This window comes from Clarias gariepinus, chromosome 12 (genome assembly GCF_024256425.1).
Source record: "Clarias gariepinus isolate MV-2021 ecotype Netherlands chromosome 12, CGAR_prim_01v2, whole genome shotgun sequence".
NCBI classification, from domain to species: Eukaryota; Metazoa; Chordata; class Actinopteri; order Siluriformes; family Clariidae; genus Clarias; species Clarias gariepinus.
In genome coordinates this window covers 4,565,600-4,585,660 of record NC_071111.1, presented here as the reverse complement: position 1 = coordinate 4,585,660, position 20,061 = coordinate 4,565,600, and the positions used below count along the sequence as shown (strand labels likewise).

The 20,061-nt window shown below is 40.3% G+C and overlaps 1 protein-coding gene across 3 annotated transcripts; it reads left to right on the top strand.

The window, feature by feature from the left end:
- The first annotated feature begins 607 nt into the window (after positions 1-607).
- hcls1 (hematopoietic cell-specific Lyn substrate 1) lies at positions 608-18,438 on the top strand. 3 transcript variants are annotated; one of them, XM_053508920.1, is made up of 18 exons: positions 608-740; positions 3,170-3,253; positions 3,491-3,564; positions 5,446-5,575; positions 6,424-6,534; positions 6,689-6,743; positions 6,887-6,997; positions 8,836-8,946; positions 11,504-11,614; positions 12,472-12,527; positions 12,621-12,690; positions 12,948-13,078; positions 13,534-13,650; positions 14,118-14,274; positions 14,549-14,638; positions 14,925-15,011; positions 16,753-16,836; positions 16,939-18,438. In XM_053508920.1, exons 2-18 carry the CDS (start codon positions 3,170-3,172, stop codon positions 17,070-17,072), a joined length of 1,713 nt encoding a protein of 570 aa, XP_053364895.1. In that variant the 5' UTR covers positions 608-740; the 3' UTR covers positions 17,073-18,438. The 3 variants fall into 3 exon arrangements, with proteins under 3 accessions (XP_053364895.1, XP_053364894.1, XP_053364893.1); XM_053508919.1 differs by having other exon boundaries at positions 12,948-13,096; positions 14,931-15,011; XM_053508918.1 differs by having other exon boundaries at positions 12,948-13,096.
- Positions 18,439-20,061: the final 1,623 nt, after the last annotated feature.

Sequence of the window (20,061 nt, the reverse complement as noted above, 5' to 3'; positions counted from 1 at the left end):
ATTACATTTAAAAACAATGAAGGAGGTTGAGCTGAAACGACTGGAACTGGTTTGAGAACTTTAAGGTGAACTCTGTAAGGATGGAGCTGAGCGTCAACCTCACAGAAGACACGCGGTCAGAAAGAAACAACATGAATGGAGATTACTTCAACTCATGGTGATGTTGCAGGGTTAACAAATCCACAGTGTAAATCAGAGCTGTGTTTAATGGTGAAAGTAAGATCATTTCCACACACACACACACACACACACACACACACACACATTGTGAAAAATATGGACACAAGGTCTGAATTAGCACCTGATTAGCACTTTGTTGTCTGAGTGATTTGTAAAGTGGTTTAACTCTTTGTAAGTTATATATTTGTGTCTGATTGAACATCTTAGAGCATCTGAAGAAACGATTTGTATTCCATTTACAGAGGAGTGGAGCACATTCATCAGAAGAAGGTAAAGTTTTGTTGTAGTTGTCATTAACGTCAAGTAACGCATAAAACACTAATACTTTCTTTCTTTAAAATAATCCTGAAACCATAAAGACAGGCCAAATCTCTCTCTCACACACACACACACACACACACACACACACTTCCTCCTCCTTCTCTTCTGACGTGAACGCGCATTTCTCTCCTCGTGCCCGAGCGCAACTTCAGCGACTGCAACTTTTTTTTCTCTCTCTCTCAACAATTTCTATTGTTTTTTTTATTCTATTTACATTTTTTCTTCAACACGACCACAATGTGAGTAGACTTCAGCACTCTGACAGGCTTCTGTTCGTTTTTCTTTCTCTGTGTGATTCCTATTATCTGTTTTTATACAACATTAATAGTATATGCAATCATAAAAACCTGAAGAGTTTGACCAGGAAGTGTGTGTGAGTGAGCGTGTGTGTGTGTGTGAGTGTGTGTGCATCTTTTCAGTTTATAAAAGGAAAAAATAGGTTTTTGCATCTCTGTTACCTTTTATTCACTCAGCTGTGCTTTGATTTTGAATCACGTACAAAAACTTTAAAGGGTCATGATTTTAATGCATGCGATATGAAAAGTGCAAAAAGTAAAATTGAGGAACTACTCAATGTAACGTGTCATGGAAAAAACACCCTCTACACTGACAGGAAGGTGAATGTGTGTTAAATTAGTTTGTCGTAATGCAACATCAATAACTGGTATTTAAACTATTTGGATATCTTATTGTTAATTCTAGTGTCATTTATGGTATAATGAAATTATACCATAATAATACCATATATAATAGGACTGAGCATTACACACACACACACACACACACACACACACAATTTACCATATGTATCCCAGTTAAAATGTAAATATGAAACATTTAAATAAGGTTTGAAGGGTGGCACAGAAAACACACACACAATATTAAAGCGTCTGTAAGTAAGTTTTTTAAGCATGCTGTATACTCCAACAACTCACAGGCTGTCTATTGTGGGTGCAGAGCACTGAGCGTTATGGGCTTTTTAATATATATATTTAGCAGTCCTGGTATTTTATAGCTTCTGTAGTAACTTAAATGAAATAAAGCACCAATCGAAGTCAACATTGGAGGAGAGTTGTACAGAAGACGCTTCGTGACTAATCAAGGTGCTAGGTATATTTGTGACTAAACATTTTTAGCGAGTAAACATTTTTAAACATGCTGCGGTCCATCTGTAAATGCCAGGACACTGCTCTGCGAGCACGGTTATTTTCATCTGTGAGGTCATCAACAGCGGTCGACCAAAATCAAACCGCATACCAGTATAACGGAAACAGACTGCCACTCCCAGCATGCATGCTCCAGCTCACCTGAGTCCTAATCACACACACTCACCTTTTCATCATTTACACTGGATATAAATAGAACCTTGTGTGATTCTTGTGTGTGACACGGGCAACTTATTATCATTACTTACAACATTTTGACATTCACTGCCACATTAGCAAGATTTGCTAATATTCTACTGAGACTAGAGGGAGAGTTGCTTATGGAAACTTTAAATTAACTGTGACGTTAAAGGTACTTACTAACATTACTTATGACAACTTTAAATTAACTGTGACGTTAAAGGTACTTACTAACATTACTTATGGCAACTTTAAATTAATTGTGACGTTAAAGGTACTTACTAACATTACTTATGGCAACTTTAAATTAATTGTGACGTTAAAGGTACTTACTAACATTACTTATGGCAACTTTAAATTAACTGTGACGTTAAAGGTACTTACTAACATTACTTATGGCAACTTTAAATTAACTGTGACGTAAAAGGTACTTACTAACATTACTTATGGCAACTTTAAATTAACTGTGACGTTAAAGGTACTTACTAACATTACTTATGGCAACTTTAAATTAACTGTGACGTTAAAGGTACTTACTAACATTACTTATGGCAACTTTAAATTAACTGTGACGTTAAAGGTACTTACTAACATTACTTATGGCAACTTTAAATTAACTGTGACGTTAAAGGTACTTACTAACATTACTTATGGCAACTTTAAATTAACTGTGACGTTAAAGGTACTTACTAACATTACTTATGGCAACTTTAAATTAACTGTGACGTTAAAGGTACTTACTAACATTACTTATGGCAACTTTAAATTAACTGTGACGTTAAAGGTACTTACTAACATTACTTATGGCAACTTTAAATTAACTGGTAGCAATTATCTCTGCTGTCATAGTAAATTCAACACTGCCGTAAATAATGTTAGCAAGTACCTCTAACATAACAGTTAATTTAAAGTTGCTGTACAGTTGACAACAGAGATAATTGCTATTATTACATACAGCAGCTTTAATTCTTTTTTGAAGTTTGAGAGACCTGATTAAATTACTTGAATGGAAACTTGAAATTTCATGTGATGAAAGCAAGACTCGCTGACATTATTTACGGCATCATTAGATTTACTGTGACATTAGATAGCCTTGCTAACATCACTTACAGCAGCTTTAAATTTACATTGAAGTTTGAGAGACTCGCTAACATGATGTACGCCAGCTTCAAATTTACTGTGATGTTCTATATATTTGCACATTGTTGGATTATCATCACATATGGAAGCTTTACATTCACTCTGACATTTGAGAGACTTGATACAATTACTTGTGTGTGAGAAATGAAATGGTTTCTTTTTGACTTCTTTCTTTTCCAAAGATGTGGAAATCTGTGGTGGGTCACAATGTGAACGTGAAGGTGGCATCCGGGGGAGACGACTGGGAAACAGATCCTGATTTTGAGGTACATAGTAACGCTGTATCCTGTTACCCTGGGAAATCACACATTAGTTTTCTATTAGTGAAACTGTTTAACATTTATTCTGACCTCCAATCACAGTCAATATAAACAATACTGTCTCTGTAGTTTCAGACGTTTCTTCTACATAAATAAAATTACAAAAAGACTAATTTTGAAAGAATTCAGATAGCAAAATTAATATGGAGGTTAAATGTGAGAATCTTTTCATTTCTGCATCAGAATGACGTGTCGGAGCAGGAACAGAGGTGGGGATCAAAAACCATTGAAGGATCGGGACGCAAAGAGCACATCAGGTAATTAACAAAATGACAAGTCTAAAGAAAAGAAGAAATGAAAATGAAATAAAAATGTAAAAGGAATACTAATTTATAATGCTTTACAATTGTTTTATTGCTGACTTACTTACTGTACTGACCCACTGATTATCACATTGTCTCACTGACTTCTGACCGGATAAGGACTTTACTCATTAACTGACTCGATGTCTAACTGTCTGCCTTATGGGACAAATGACTGACTGGTTCACTGACGTATGTTAGTCATGATAAACTAATGAATAAACTGGCTGAAAGACTGAACCAAAGAATGGCCGAGTAGCTCATAGATTGGCTCATTTATTGATTCCGTGATTAAGCGACTGATCCACTGACTGACCGACCTACTAACTGACTGACTCAATGATTACTTACTGACACACTGATGGATTGACTAATTGATGAGCTGCCTTACTGACTCGCTGACAGTCTGACTAATTGGTTGACTGACACATTAAATGACTTATTGATTGACTGACTGACCCACTGATAGACTGACTTATCAACAGACTGATTGACTGACTGACTGACTGATGGACTAATTCATTGACAGACTGAGTGTTTGAGTTACTGACTGACTTGTTGATTGACTGACTGAATGAATGATTGATAGACTGAGATATTGACTGACAGACAGACTGACCTGAGTGACTGACGGACTGCAGACTGACTGACTCATTAATTGATTCAGTGATTCGGTGACTGTCTGACTAAATAATTTACTGACTGACCCATGGACTGACTTACTGACGGAATCATTTACTGACCGTCTGACTGACCTGATTCATTTATTGACTGACTGACCCCTTAATAGATTGACTCACTGACGGATGAACTCATTAACTGACTGACTGATTAATGGACTACGTGTCTGCTTTCATTGACTGACCGACCGTTTCATTGACTGACCGTCCCGTGTTAATGTGACTGAACTGCATTCACTAAATGCCAGTAGATGTTCTGTTCACACCCGTACACCCATGTGCATGTCGCCTGAGCTCTCAGTGCAGTAGCTCCTATCAGCTCTACTGTTATGCGTGATAATTCCATAACATGTAGCGCAGTGCGTCTCAGACTGATTCTAGCACAGAAGCTTCTCTAATTTTAGACTTTAAGGAGGTGTTGAATGCATTTAGCGTACAAACCACTGACAGTCGTTTCTATTCTGCACTGAACCGAAACCACAGTGGTTTCAACGTCACCCAGAACTCTGACAGATAGAGGAAGTCAGAGACCCAGAGAGGAAGTAGCAGTGTTGCAGTCTATTACACTCCCAAATATGGACTCGGTTTAGAGCGAGGGCCAATCAGAAGAGGCAGCTGTGGAAACTAGAGTGCAAAGCATCCTGGGAAATGAGGGAGCATGATACGTGGAATGGGGCATGCTAATTCAGCGAAGTCGAATATAAATAATGCTCTAAAACATCTTCATTATTACGGTCACGTGTAACAACACTGCTAAGGTTTACCTGCTGCTCATGTGCTACCCGTGGCTCCTGAGTTTATTATAGTTAACTATGTAATAATTACAATAATTCACAGTAAATCCTAAACTCAACAGAATTTCAAAGCATGCGTATATATCAAATGTCTATAAATATATAGAGGGCATTGAGTTAATTTTTATTTATAATTCTTAGCTATGAGCTGGCTGGATGATTCATTGGACTCAGACATTAGCTAGCTTAGAGTTAGTATTCATTGTTCTTTGTTGCTTAGCAACAGTGTTTTTACATAAAAAACCTTCAAGATCAAATAGACATGACTTCAGAGGAAGGATTATGGGATTGATGTGGAATGATGTAATGAAAATAAATGTATGTGTGTGTGTGTGTGTGTGTGTGTGTGTGTGTGTGTGTAGCGTGGCTGATCTCAGACAGAAGGTGTCTAAGGAGCATGAAGTTGTAAAGAAGAAGGAGGCAGAGGGCGGTCCTAAAGCTTCCTATGGATATGGCGGGAAATTCGGTGTCGAGAAAGACAGGATGGATAAGGTCTGAAAAATCATGTGCAATAATTATGATTTATTTATTTTTTATTTTTTGTTTTTATTTAATTTAATTTTACTTGAAATGCACACTACAGTATACAGGAATGTATGCATTAATTAATTTATATATTTATTTACTTTTTATTTTTGTACACTTTTTGAGTGATAATTTTAGTGTGCATATAAGTAAGGTATATAAAATCCATTATTATTATTATTATTATTATTATTATTATATTAAATGATGATATAGTGTTACGCTTGTTATATACTTTTTTTTTTAGATATTTCTATATTTTGTTTTGAATATTGACATTATTTTCTAGATATTATGTATTGTCTTACTTAAAACTTTAATACTTTTATATTATTAAAATATTAACTTTATATTTAACATACTGTAGCTATTGCAATAAAAAAAGTTTAACTTTTATGTATATAATTATCTCTATTTGATATTCAGTCAGAGATATGTATTTACATCATTAGAGCAGCACAAGGAAGCCTTATGTACAGCTGAGTCAGACGTTTAGTCTCGAGTAAAACTCATTAATTTATTAACAACTTTAAGTAACAAATTTAAATTTAAAGTCATTACTACAGGTTTTATGTAAAAAAAAGAAGTTGAGTTAATTACTAGTTTTGCCGAGTCAATGAGAACGTTTACATTATGCGTGACATGAGTCATTTTACCAATAACTGTTCACAGATCGATTTGTAATTCTGAAAAACAGAGTTGAAATGTATTTGCCAAACGTGTGTAAACTTCTGACTTAACTTTGTAAAATGAATTTGACACTGTTTTGTGTTTCTACTCAACATTACACGACGTGTGGACGTTTTTTTCACCAGGATGCCGTGGGGCACAACTACGTGGCAGACGTGGCGCAGCACTCGTCCCAAACAGACGCAGCCAAGGGTTTCGGGGGTAAATTCGGTGTACAGAAGGACCGTGTAGACCGGGTACGGTACACCTATCACACACTACATCACACACTGCATTCTGTATTTCTGTAATCATACATCAGCTCTCCAGTCATAAAGAACAGATAATAAACGATATGTTCTGCTTTTTGCATGTGCACCATTTCCTGTACCCTACACTTCCTCTCGTCAGTCGGCTTTGGGTTATGCGTATAAAGGGGAAGTCGAGCAACACGCCTCTCAAAAAGGTACTCCAGTTTTACAAACAGTCCCAATCAGAGACAGTGTTCAGGTGAAGGATAAGTTTGTGCACCCCTCCCACTCTGAGCTCAGTATGAGTCGAGGTTTATTACTGTGTGTATAACCTTCTGGCTTTGTTCTTCGCTCTCAGATTACTCTAAAGGCTTTGGAGGGAAGTTCGGCGTGCAGAAGGAGAGAGTGGATAAGGCGGCTCTGGGATACGATTATAAAGGAGAGACTGAGAAACACGAGTCTCAGAAAGGTGAGGGGGAATCAGTTCTTCATGCACTGCGGACGTCTCAATACGTGTTCTGTGGTCATCAGACCTGCAGTGTGTGTATTATAATTATCATAGAGTCGGGGGCAATCAACACTTTGTAGACTTCGTATGAAATTTGGCACAGTGAGCAAGAGCACTCTCTCAGACACCTACAGTATATAGTAACTTTGGTGTTCGCATCTCAAGAGCTTTAGCACCACCAACAGGACAAATGTGCACAAACATTTGCACAAATCAGAATCAGATTTACTGCCAAGAAGATTTTTACATGCCATTTTTTTTTTAAATAAAAACTTCCCTGTGTATTTTTTTTTACAGTTGGTTTTCATTTTTTAGACCTTATTATTGCATTAGTATAAAAACATTTGATGGGAGTGGTGGCTCAGGCAGCTAAGGCTCCAGCTGGTTGATCTGGGTTCGAGCCCTGGTACTGGTGGGTTGCCACACCCCTTACTACCCAGCCACTGCAAGTCCTGTTGGAAAAATGGTAGGGGTTTTGTCAGGAAGGGTTTCGGCTGTCAAAACACCTGTCCAAGGTGTGTGTGGATCAGGTGGTCCCATATGGTGATCCCTTGATTAAGTTACAGAGTAAAACTTGTACAACAGAAAAGGAGGGAGCACATTAGATGAGCAACCAGATTTCAGACCAAAAATAAATAAAGAAAAATGAAATGGAAGGTGTCGGATTTTATATGACAAGAAGCAGCAGGTGCGACAATCAAAGTCCTCAGGTTTGTGTGTGTGGTTCTTATTCGTTTTAAAACCATCCCATAATGATACTCCTTTATTATATTGATATTGAAACTGATATTATTAACTAAGGTTACTTATTTTAAAGTTGTCATGCTTAAAAAAATAATAATGCAAAGAGTTAAAACCTAAAGCCACTTTTTTTATTTTTGCAATTTTCTCTATATAATCCCCTGCTACACTCATGCACTTATCCCAGCGGTTCACTAGTGCTTGGACACCATCAAGGTAGAATGTTTTCTGAGTCTCAGCCTGCTTCACGTCTGAAACGCCGGCCTCCCAGGAACTCCTCTAATGATCAAACATGTGGAAATGGCTTGAAGTGAGGTCAGGACTGTAGGGGGATGTGGCAGTAACACCCAGCTGAGTACCTGTAAGTGGGCTGGATCAGGTGGTAAAATGTCCTGCAAAATCAGAACGCCGTTGGTGATCAATCCAAGTCCTTTTTCTATAAAGGAAAGGAGTTCCAGGGATGCCAGTGTTCCAGATGCAAATCCGACAGGCAGTCTGATTATGTCTCCGACGTACTGAGGAACATTTCAACCTTGATGGTGTCCAGGCACAAGTGAAACACTGGGATGAGTGCATTAGTGTAGCAGGGGTTTATATAGAGACATAAAGGGAGTTCTTACTCTCATTACTGTGTTGTGCTATCCTGCACAATCAAAAGTCCCATTTTGACTTGAACACCCCTTGTACATAGAAAGTGTTGCTGATGTAATGAATTTATGGTTGTGAAAGATTTTTTTTTTTGTAAAGTTGTCAACAAGAAGTGAGGTCATTTCTCAGCAGTAGTTCTATATACTGACAGCACAGATGTTTAGAGAGTAAACAAACACACTTTTGACTTTAAGAGGACTCATAAGGACAGGTTGTGAGGAAATATCTCATTACGTACCTGTCCATGTGTAAAAGGACACATACACTCCAAATGGCTTCTGGTCTTCTTCTTTTGATAAGAAAGTGCTTGGCCTCCTTCATCGCTGCTCCAGCTATACTGTATGTAGCTATACTCCAGCTGTAACATGTATAATGTGGTGTTGTTTTATTTGTTTGTTCTTCACTCTCAGATTACTCTAAAGGCTTTGGAGGGAAGTTCGGCGTGCAGAAGGAGAGAGTGGATAAGGCGGCTCTGGGATACGATTATAAAGGAGAGACTGAGAAACACGAGTCTCAGAAGGGTGAGCAGTCTGGAGTAATAAGGAGGTCGAGGCGTAATCATTATTGTTATTATACAGTGTGGTGGAGCCATTAGGACACTTCATACGGGTTCGTATGGAATTTAGCACAGGAAGACACAATGGTCTCAGCTACAGTGTGAATTTGGTGCACGCACATATGTTTGTAATAATGAGACTGAATGTTTACTGACAAGTTCAATGGATAACATGATTAATGCTATTTATACCCTTATTACACAGTTACCCTGGGTGGGGTACCAACTCATCACAGGGCACACACACACACTCTCACACACACTATGGGCCAACTATAGGACACATGAAGGAAACTGTACACACATGCAGAGTTGAGGGGGAAGTGGTTGGGGGGGGCGGGGGGCCGGGGGGGTTTAGAGTCTAACCCCACCTGGAGGAGTAAGGACGGCAGGTTAATCACTAAACCACTAGATCAACACCTGTATACTGTAGTATACAAACAGAGCAATCAGAATCAGATTTATTGCCGAATATATACGGATAGAAAGATAGAGATCAGGTAGAGTAAGAAATTATCCACACTCTGTCTTTAGAAATAATTGAAATAAACTCTTAGAAAAGACAAATTCAGACTTTTTCCGACATAATCTCCTTGCTTTTCAATACACCTTGTCCATCTGTCAACAAACCTTTATATTCCCTCATTAAAAAAATTTTTTACCCAGAGCTTTAAGCCACAAATGCACTGCTGTCTTCACTTCTTCAATTTAATTCAATCCAGTTTCATTTGTATAGCGCTGTTAACAATAGTCATGGTCACAAAGTGAAAGTAGCTCTACATAATCAAAAGAAAAAAATTATGGAAATGAGCATGGAAATGTGTGAGAAAATGTGTAGTCAGAATAATCAGATCGTCCCTGATGTACAAGCCGAGGGTGACGGTGCTGAGGAAAAAACTCCCTGAGATGGTAATAGGAAGAAACCTTGAGAGGAACCAGACTCTACAGGGAACCCATCCTCATCTGGGTGATAACGGATAACAGGGATTGATTCAATTCAATTCAATTCAATTTTATTTGTATAGCGCTTTTAGCAATTTTCATTGCCGCAAAGCAGCTTTACATAGTCAAAAGAATTATTTAAGTTTGTATGAAATGTGAATTTGTATGAATCAAAATGGTCAGTTTGTCCCTGGTGAACAAGCCGAGGGCGACAGTGGCAAGGAAAAACTCCCTGAGATAATAATAGGAAGAAACCTTGAGAGGAACCAGACTCAACAGGAACCCATCCTCATCTGGGTGATAACGGATAGCAGGGATTGATCTGCACTCATACTGTGTGAGACTGGAAGTTCAGTATAACAGGTAACATGTTTAAGTTAAAATTGAGTCCAGTTCATTATTGGAGGCTCAGGCAGACTGTAGGAAACTCCAGCCCTGAACTATAGAGTTACAGTCCTCAAGTCAGGTCACAAGTCCTTACAGAACAGCTGTCTGCATCAGCCGAGGACAGGACCGTCTTTGTGGAAAAGTGAAACCGTCCCCAGACACCAGACGCATTCCAAAGAGACACACGGGGCACCCATGTGACGAGATCTCCAACCAGAAGTGGGGCACCAGGACGAGTCAGACAGGACAAGAGAGCAGAGGGAGTCTGGATCACTGGCAGATCAGGAGAGACATGTATAGCTCGACAGAAAGACTGGGAATGAGAGAGAGAGGGGGAGAGAAAACAGGAGAGGGGAGAGCAGAATGTTGGGTTAGGTATGGTCACAAACCTGAGTGATCAATGAGAGTGAGGAAGACAGCATCCAAACATACCAGTTCACCATAATACTCTACGTCCATGAGTCCCCCAGATCTGCTCCTTTACCTAAGGCAAATCTATTTATAAAAATGCTTGGCTAAATAAATAGGTTTTTAGCCTGGACTTAAACACTGAGACTGTGTCTGAGTCCCGAACACTATTTGGAAGACTATTCCATAACTTTGGGGCTTTGTAAGTAAAAGCTCCGCCCCCTGCTGTAGTTTTAATAATACGCGGTACTGACAAGCAGCCTGCATCCTTTGATCGAAGTAGGCGTGGCGGATCGTAAGACACTAGCAGTTCGCTCAGGTACTGCGGCGCGAGACCATTTAATGCTTTATATGTCGAGAGTAGTATTTTAAAATCAATGCGAAATTTCACAGGGAGCCAATGGAGTGAAGATAAGATAGGGGTGATGTGCTCATATCTTCTGGTTCTGGTGAGGACTCTCGCTGCTGCATTCTGGACTAGCTGAAGCTTGTTTATGCATCTAGCCGAACAACCAGACAGTAAGGCATTACAATAGTTTAGATTATTGGAACGTAAAAATAGTTAATGTTGTTATTTAGTATAAATGGAAAAGGCAGTATAATTAAAACGCTGATACAAACAAACAAGGAACGTTCGCGGTAAGAATATGAAAACAGGAAGCTACGTCACAGCACAGTACGTCACACATTCATCAGAGATCTGTATATGAGTAGTGTCTATATTCAGAGCTATTAAAGGGAGATTAAAGGGAAAGTGTTTTATTCAGGTGTTTTATTCCCTGCAGATTACTCTAAAGGCTTTGGAGGGAAGTTCGGCGTGCAGAAGGAGAGAGTGGATAAGGCGGCTCTGGGATACGATTATAAAGGAGAGACTGAGAAACACGAGTCTCAGAAAGGTGGGTTTAACTCTCTAAATGTTTTACACTGACATGAACAAGAGGATGGGAGAAAAGAAGGAGAGAAAGGATGAGAAGAGAAGATGAAAGAATGGATGAGAAAAGATGTGAAGATATAATAAGTGAATAAATGAGTGAAAACATGGAGTAGAGGGAAAAAATTAAAGAGTAGAGTACATTAAGAGAGAGGAGAGAATGAGAAGGAGAGGAAATGTAAAACAGTGGGAAGCAATGGGAAAACTGGTATTGGAGAAGAGGATGAGAGGGAGGAGAAGTAAAGATAATAATAATAATAATAATAATAATAATAATAAAAGCAAAAACAGGATTAAAAAAATGTGCCTAATAATATAATATTTAGAAATTATTTAACAGTACATTGAGTATTAAGTAGACGAGTGTTTCCCAAAGTGTCCAAGTGCACCCTGGTGGGCTTTGGAGCCCATTTCCAATAAATAAATAAATAAATAAATAAATAAAAAGAAATAGATAAATAAAAAAGTTTAAAAATATCTAATTTTTCAGTTAATACCATATAGTAAAATAAAATAACATTTATGATTTATTATAAAATATTTAACTTTTGAGACATAACCAAAACTTATAACACAAAGTTATGGAATTAAATGATATTATCCTCATAAAATAAACGTATATAAATACTTCATGCTTGTCTTGTTTGTTGCTTCGTGTGAGCGGCAGAAGGGGTTTCCGTTATTTTCTTAATGAATAAACCTTCTTCTCTTCCTTTTCCTTCACATTAACGCCCTTGTGTAGAGAGACGTATACAGTATGTAATGCTTTAAAGTCAACGGCCATCATTTTGACGTCCCCTTACGGTTCGTCCTCTTTTACAGACTACGCGAAAGGTTTCGGAGGACGTTATGGGGTGCAGGCCGACCGCGTGGATAAGGTAAATCTCATTAACACACAGATCCACACATGAACCTGATAAATAACTACTGAGTAGCTCAGACTCGTCTCGTCTTGTCTTGTTTCGCGTCAGAGCGCCGTCTCCTTCAATCAGATGGAGTCTCCCACGTCGTCCTACGAGAAAACCCAACCGCTCGAGGCCCGTGAGTGTCACACTCTCACCGTACACACTGTTACCGTTAGAGTTAATAGCAAAACACAACTCGTAAAAAAAGAAACAAAACATTTTAAAGAAAAAGACAGGAACTCGTTGGACATCAGCACAATTAGCCACGCCCCCAACATTTTCTCATTCTGACTCCGCCCCTCTCTCAAACAATTATACTGGTTTTAACGATGTTCTTAAGTGATATACGATTAATCAGTTGCACTGTGTGTGTGTGTGTGTGTGTGTGTGTAGTGAGCTCAGGAGCTGGCAAGCTGAAGTCCCGCTTTGAGAACATGGCGAAGACGGCGGAGGAGGAGGACAGGAAGCGGGCGGAGGAGGAGAGAGTGAGGAGACAGGCACGAGAAAAGAGAGAAAAAGAGGAGGTGACAAAGAGACAAGAGGTTAACACACACACACACACACACACACACACACACACACTGAGCTTGCATTATAAACTAAACACCAGGGTGTAAAATGTGATATCCAGTCTGAATGTTTACATTTGAACATCACACGTCTCACCTTTAACCTGACTCGTTCATTCTCACTAACGACTCAGGGAGTCACTGTTACTGAGTCGAGACTGACACACACTGTCATACTGTCACATCCTTTCATTCATTGTGTTATAATTTGACTTTGATATTCAGTTGATGTCTGATTGGATCCAGTTCGTTACAAATGAACGTGATTTCAGTTCAGTCACTCGGTTCACTAAAGTCTGATTCATTTTAGCGACGCGTTACTCCTCAGTTCAGTTCAGCTGTTGGTGTAAAACAAAAACAACTCAATTCACAGTGTGTGTGTGTGTGTGTGTGTGTGTGTGTGTGTGTAGGTGACCAGCAGTGAGTATAAGGAGGAGAAACGGAGGCCGCCAGTCATCCCTGAAGCTGTGAAACCGTCACAGGACTTCAGACCACTTCCTGAAGTCCCCAGAGACTCTCCTGACCCTGTAACTCAAAACTCAAAGTTCAATTTCCCTCGTTCACTTCCCCTCGTTCACTTCCCCTTGTTCAATTTCCCTTAATCACTCTTCCTCGTTCGATTTTCCCTTGTTCAATTTGCTTTATTCCCTTTCCCTCACTTAATTTCCTTTACTCACTTTCCCTCGTTCACTTTTTCTCTCGTTTTCCCCTCTCTCACTTCTCTCATTCACTTTCCCTCACTTACTTTCCTTCACTTCACCCTCACTCATTCACTTTCCCTTGTTCACTTTCCCTTATTCCCTTTCCCTCACTCAATTTCCCTCCCTCACCTTCTCTCGTTCACTTATTTTCTCATTTTCCCTCATTCACTTCTCCTCGCTCACTTTCCCTTGATTATTTTCTCTTTAGCTGAATTTCATAAACTGAAAGAGTTGTTCCCTAAAAGCACAACTTTGACCTTTGTGTGTGTGTGTGTGTGTGTGCACGCCCACAGGTGATGGATGAACCTCCTGAGAACGACTACGATGAGCCCCCGTCACTGCCCCCCCGCTCTGGTGATCTGTTAGAGGAGGACTCGGCTCCTCCTCCTCTTCCTCAAAGAAACATTGATGAAGCAGAATACGAGGACCTGGGCGTGGCTCACTGCGGCGGTGAGACACTACGGAGTGCACTTACACACACTCGCCAGGTCGCCGTGAACCCAAACACAGAATTACCCAATCAAATCTTTATTTTGTGAATCTCATTCTTGATTTACAAACAATGTTACAATAATAGTTATGAATCACTAAATCGACTTTATAGTGAATTGAAATTAATACAAAAAAAAAGTTTTCTTTCTGTTGTAAATAAAACCATTTATTTAATTAACTCCACTATAATCGGTTTTGATTTAAAAGTTAATTCACTCTGATGATCTGTTAGGGGAAGACGACTCGGCTCCTCCTCCTCTTCCTCACAGGAACATCGAAGAAGCAGAATACGAGGACCTGGGGTCGGCTCACTGCGGCGGCGGTGAGACACTACAGAGTGCACTTACACACACTCGCCAGGGCGCCGTGTCACACTTACACACTCTCGGACTGAATCACTCAGTCAAATCTCTGATTAGTCAACTGAATGATTCTTCATTTACCAAAAAATTGCTTTAGGATCGATCTGCTCACTCTCTAGTGAACTGCAATTAAAATCTTTAGCTCACTAAATCAAATCACGCTGTACTGAAATAAATCCACTGTACGTTTATACATAATTATGTGTGAACCAGTTTAACTCAAGAGTAACTCAATCACTCTGTTAGAGGCAGACGACTCGGCTCCTCCTCCTCTTCCTCACAGAGACATCGATGAAGGAGAATACGAGGACCTTGAATCAGCTCATACCCGTGGTGAGACTACGTAGTGCACCACAACCTCATCACTCCACTGTGGGCGTGTCCCAAACCACACACTCTGATCGCTATATAGTCTACATAAATACCATTAGCACTCCACAGTGGGCGTGTCCCAAACCACACATCCTACTCATTATATAGTCTACATAAACACCATCAGCACTCCACTGTGGGCGTGTCCCAAACCACACACTCTGATCGCTATATAGTCTACATAAATACCATTAGCACTCCACAGTGGGCGTGTCCCAAACCACACATCCTACTCATTATATAGTCTACATAAACACCATCAGCACTCCACTGTGGGCGTGTCCCGAACCACACATCCTATTCACAAAAAGGCCACATAAACACCATCATCAGTCCATTATGGGCGTGTCCCAAACCACAACACCCATTCACAATATTGTCTACATAAACATCATCATCAGTCCATTATGGGCGTGTCCCAAACCACATACCCTATTCATTATATAGTCCACATAAATACCATTAGCACTCCACTGTGGGCGTGTACCAAACCACACACCCTGATCGCTATATAGTCCACATAAACACCATCAGCACTCCACTGTGGGCGCGTCCCAAACCACACACCCTGATCGCTATATAGTCCACATAAACACCATTAGCACTCCACTTTGGGCGTGTCCCAAACCACACACACTACTCATTATATAGTCTACATAAACACCATCAGCACTCCACTGTGGGCGTGTCCCGAACCACACATCCTATTCACAAAAAGGCCACATAAACACCATCATCAGTCCATTATGGGCGTGTCCCAAACCACAACACCCATTCACAATATCATCTACATAAACATCATCATCAGTCCATTATGGGTGTGTCCCAAATCACATACCCTATTCATTATATAGTCCACATAAATACCATTAGCACTCCACTGTGGGCGTGTACCAAACCACACACCCTGATCGCTATATAGTCCACATAAACACCATCAGCACTCCACTGTGGGCGCGTCCCAAACCACACACCCTGATCGCTATATAGTCCACATAAACACCATTAGCACTCCACTTTGGGCGTGTCCCAAACCACACACACTACTCATTATATAGTCTACATAAACACCATCAGCACTCCACTGTGGGCGTGTCCCGAACCACACATCCTATTCACAAAAAGGCCACATAAACACCATCATCAGTCCATTATGGGCGTGTCCCAAACCACAACACCCATTCACAATATCGTCTACATAAACATCATCATCAGTCCATTATGGGTGTGTCCCAAACCACATACCCTATTCATTATATAGTCCACATAAATACCATTAGCACTCCACTGTGGGCGTGTCCCAAACCACACACCCTGATCGCTATATAGTCCACATAAACACCATCAGCACTCCGCTGTGGGCGTGTCCCAAACCACACACACTACTCATTATATAGTCTACATAAACACCATCAGCAGTCCACTGTGGGCGTGTCCCAAACCACACACCCTATTCAATATATAGTCCATATAAACACCATCAGCACTCCACTGTGGGCGTGTCCCAAACCACACACCCTATTCACAATATAGTCCATATAAACACCACCCAGTCCATAATGGGTGTGTCCCAAACCACACACCCTATTCATTATATAGTCCACATCAGGCCTGGACTGATCTGTCTCGAACTGTGTAATAAAGATAATGTGATTGGGTTCACACTGAATTGTGTGTGTGTGTTTGTGTGTTTCTTTCACAGCTACTGAGAATGATTATGAGGCTATAAACACAGGCGGCGGCAGCGGCAGCCAATCAGCCCGGGCTCTGTACGACTACCAGGGCGGTAAGTCTCTCTCTCTCTCTCTCTCTCTCTCACACACACACACACACACACACACACACACACATCAGTGTGTATTATATGAACAGTCTGGTGTGATTGCAGAGGCGGATGACGAGATCTCCTTCGAGCCTGATGACATCATCACTAACATCGAGATGGTGCACGAGGGCTGGTGGAAGGGAAGCTGTCACGGCCGCTTTGGCCTTTTCCCAGCATCCTTTGTGCAGCTCATGTAGACCAAACCCACACAACCGCTTCATATTTCTGTAGGAATTACACACTGTCTGTCTTTGGTTTGTTCTCTTACTGACCATAGGGTTGCCAGATCTGTACAAAGAAAGCACAAAACCAAAACAGGACATAAGGTGGATTTAATGAGTGATGTATTTGATTTTATCCTCACACACTCAGTCAGGTGTTGTGTGAGTGTGTGTGTGTGTGTGTGAGTGAGTGATAAGCAGATTTGCCATAAACAGGAAGTCTGAAAGTTATTCTCCTTTTTATTATTATTATTAGTAAACCTACTGCCTTTGACCTGGGATGCACTTTGTTTTTTTTTTTTTTTTAATGAGAGAAAAAAGTATTGGCACCCGTCCCCCTGAACTGTGCATCTCTGCATCCTAGAACTCCTTACTGTGTGTGTGTGCGCAGATTTGGCAACACAACCCAAACAATCCAGTGCAATATGTAAGGAATAAATCGGCGTGTGTTGTGCTGTTACAGTTAAACAATCAGTGATGAAGCACGGCAGAGCTAACAGCTTTACCGAAAGCAGCATGCCCGAAAGTGGTTCATTCTTCTTAAAGCACAGCTGCATGGTTACGTCATATTTTCTATACGTTTATAGTCAGGTTTCACCTTTAAGCAGTTACTTTCGTTCTCACGTATGTTCCGTCTGCTACGTATCAGAGCGAGCGCATTGGCTACATCATACAAATATCATGCTTTTATACAAACACACCAGCTAATTCCGACTGAATCAGAAAGGGGGTGGAGTTTCGAGCAATTTTCAATCAGCTAATTATAAACCCAATGATCTGACGTCACAAGATTGGTAGACCTAACATGAACTAGCATGCTAGTGAATTTAGCTAGCTGCGAGCACAGTAACATTAGCAAAGCTTACTAGCATAGCTAATGTGGCTGTTATATTATACGACATTCGTTAATTCTTTGTTTATGACTTACTAATCTGGAGAACTATGAAGGAATAGTTATGAACTATTTAAGAACTAGTTATGATGTCATGTTCGGTGTGTTAAACGTAAGCCCCGCCCCTTTAGTAAAATCAGTGAGCTGTGTGTTGAGTCTGTGTGTGAGATATTGTGATGTTTGATATGTCGGCGGTGTTTAACTGCTTGTGATGCAATATTTTATGTAGCTCATTTAGGGTCACAATGCTAACTTGCTACACTATCATGTACTGTAGCTACGGTCGCTCAGAATCATGTTGCTAGCTTAGGGTTTTAATTTAGGGGTAAAACTATTTTAGCTGAACATCATGTGCAAGATAATGTTTTTAATTCAATTTTATTTGTATAGCGCTTTTAACAATTGTTTTACATTTCTATCACAAAATAAACTGAAGCTTTATCAGCAAAACTGTGAGTTTTAATAATTAATAAATTTTACTGCATACTATGGTATACTGCTCTGATACCCTCACTGGACACTTCATTAGGTACACCTTGCTCGTACTGGGATCACTTCTGGCTTCTTTGCGCGTTAGATTCAACACGGCGCTGAAAACACTCCTTAGAGACTTCATATTGACATGAGAGCATCACGCAGTCACTGCAGATTTGATGTCATACTCTTGTTCCACTGCGTCCCAAAGCTTCTCTATTGGAGTGAAATCTTGGGACTGTGGAGGCCATGTAAGTAGTGACCTCACTATCATGCTTAAGACACCAGTGTGAGATGATTTTAGCGTTGTGCTCTTAAAGAGATGGACCCATTTAGCTACAATACTCAGGTAGGCTGTGGTGTTTAACCCATGCTCAACTGGCACTAAGGGGCCCAAAGTAGGTACCAAAAAAATCTCCCACAATCACCAGCCTGAATTAAGGTTAAGACATGGCAGGATGGACCCACAGCAGGATGCTTTCATGTTTACGCCAAATTCTGATCCTACCATCGACAAGAGCAACTGAGACTCATCAGACCAGGCAATGGTTCTCCAAACTTCCAGTCTGATTTTGGTACATCCATGTAACCTGTAGCCTCAGGGTTCGGAGCGACACCTGGCGTGATGATCTGCTGCTGTAGCACATCTGCTTTAAGGTTCAATGTGTTCAGAGTCGCTCTTCAACAGACCTCGGGTTTAACGAGATGTTATTTGAGTTCCTGTTGCCTTTCTATTAGCGGGATTTTCTTTTTTTCTCACCATTCTGTCTCTCTCTCTGTAAACCCTAAAGATGATTGTGTGTGAAAATCCTAGTAGATTAGCATTTTGAGAAATACTCAGACAAGCCTGGTTCAGTCACTTAAACCACCTTTCTTCTCCATTCTGATGCTCGGTTTGACTTCATTAGATTGCCGTGACCTTCTCTACAGAAATAAATGCACGGAGTTGCTGCTGTGTGATTGGCTGATTAGATGTTTGCATTAACAAGCGGTTTCATCACATCATGCTATGCTGTAGTATACTATACAACACTATAATAAGTTGAGCTCATGTTGATACAGTTACACACTATTCAGGAAATCTGAGTAACATCTCTACCCCTGCACTGCATAAAACCACCTGCTGGGATTTTTCACACGCAGGAACTCTGTGGGCTGGATTGGAGAACCTGGATCAGAAGGGTTAAATTCACTGTGTCCCCACACTCCACCCTCATCTTAGATAGCACCTGGCAGCTTCTGATTGACTGAACACACCTGATCCAGGTGAAGCAGTGAGTAACGCAGGGATAACTAGAGGACATGCAGGACCGCGCCACTCGAGGACCAGGGTTCTCAACCCTTAAGCTGAGGAAGCTCGAATCACCACTCTGTACAGCCGTACATTTTCTCATCAGAAATGCATCCCAAAAACAGTGAATCTCAAAGAACGATTCGTCTGGTTGCGCCCCAGTCACTCAGGAGGAGAAACATCTCAGGATTTATGGGTTAAAACCAAGAAGCAGATGTTGGAAGTTTCATACACCTGTTAAAGTTTACACTAGCCAAGAAAATGACTTTCATAAAAAATGACTTTACATTAAAACATGATTATTAAAC

Excerpts from the sequence above, each read along its gene's own strand:
- hcls1 (XM_053508918.1), top strand. The coding sequence starts at position 3,170 with ATGTGGAAATCTGTGGTGGGTCACAATGTGAACGTGAAGGTGGCATCC. Across the intron at positions 6,998-8,835 it reads GAAACACGAGTCTCAGAAAG|ATTACTCTAAAGGCTTTGGA; the intron begins GTGAGGGGGAAT and ends CTTCACTCTCAG. Across the intron at positions 12,691-12,947 it reads AACCCAACCGCTCGAGGCCC|TGAGCTCAGGAGCTGGCAAG; the intron begins GTGAGTGTCACA and ends GTGTGTGTGTAG.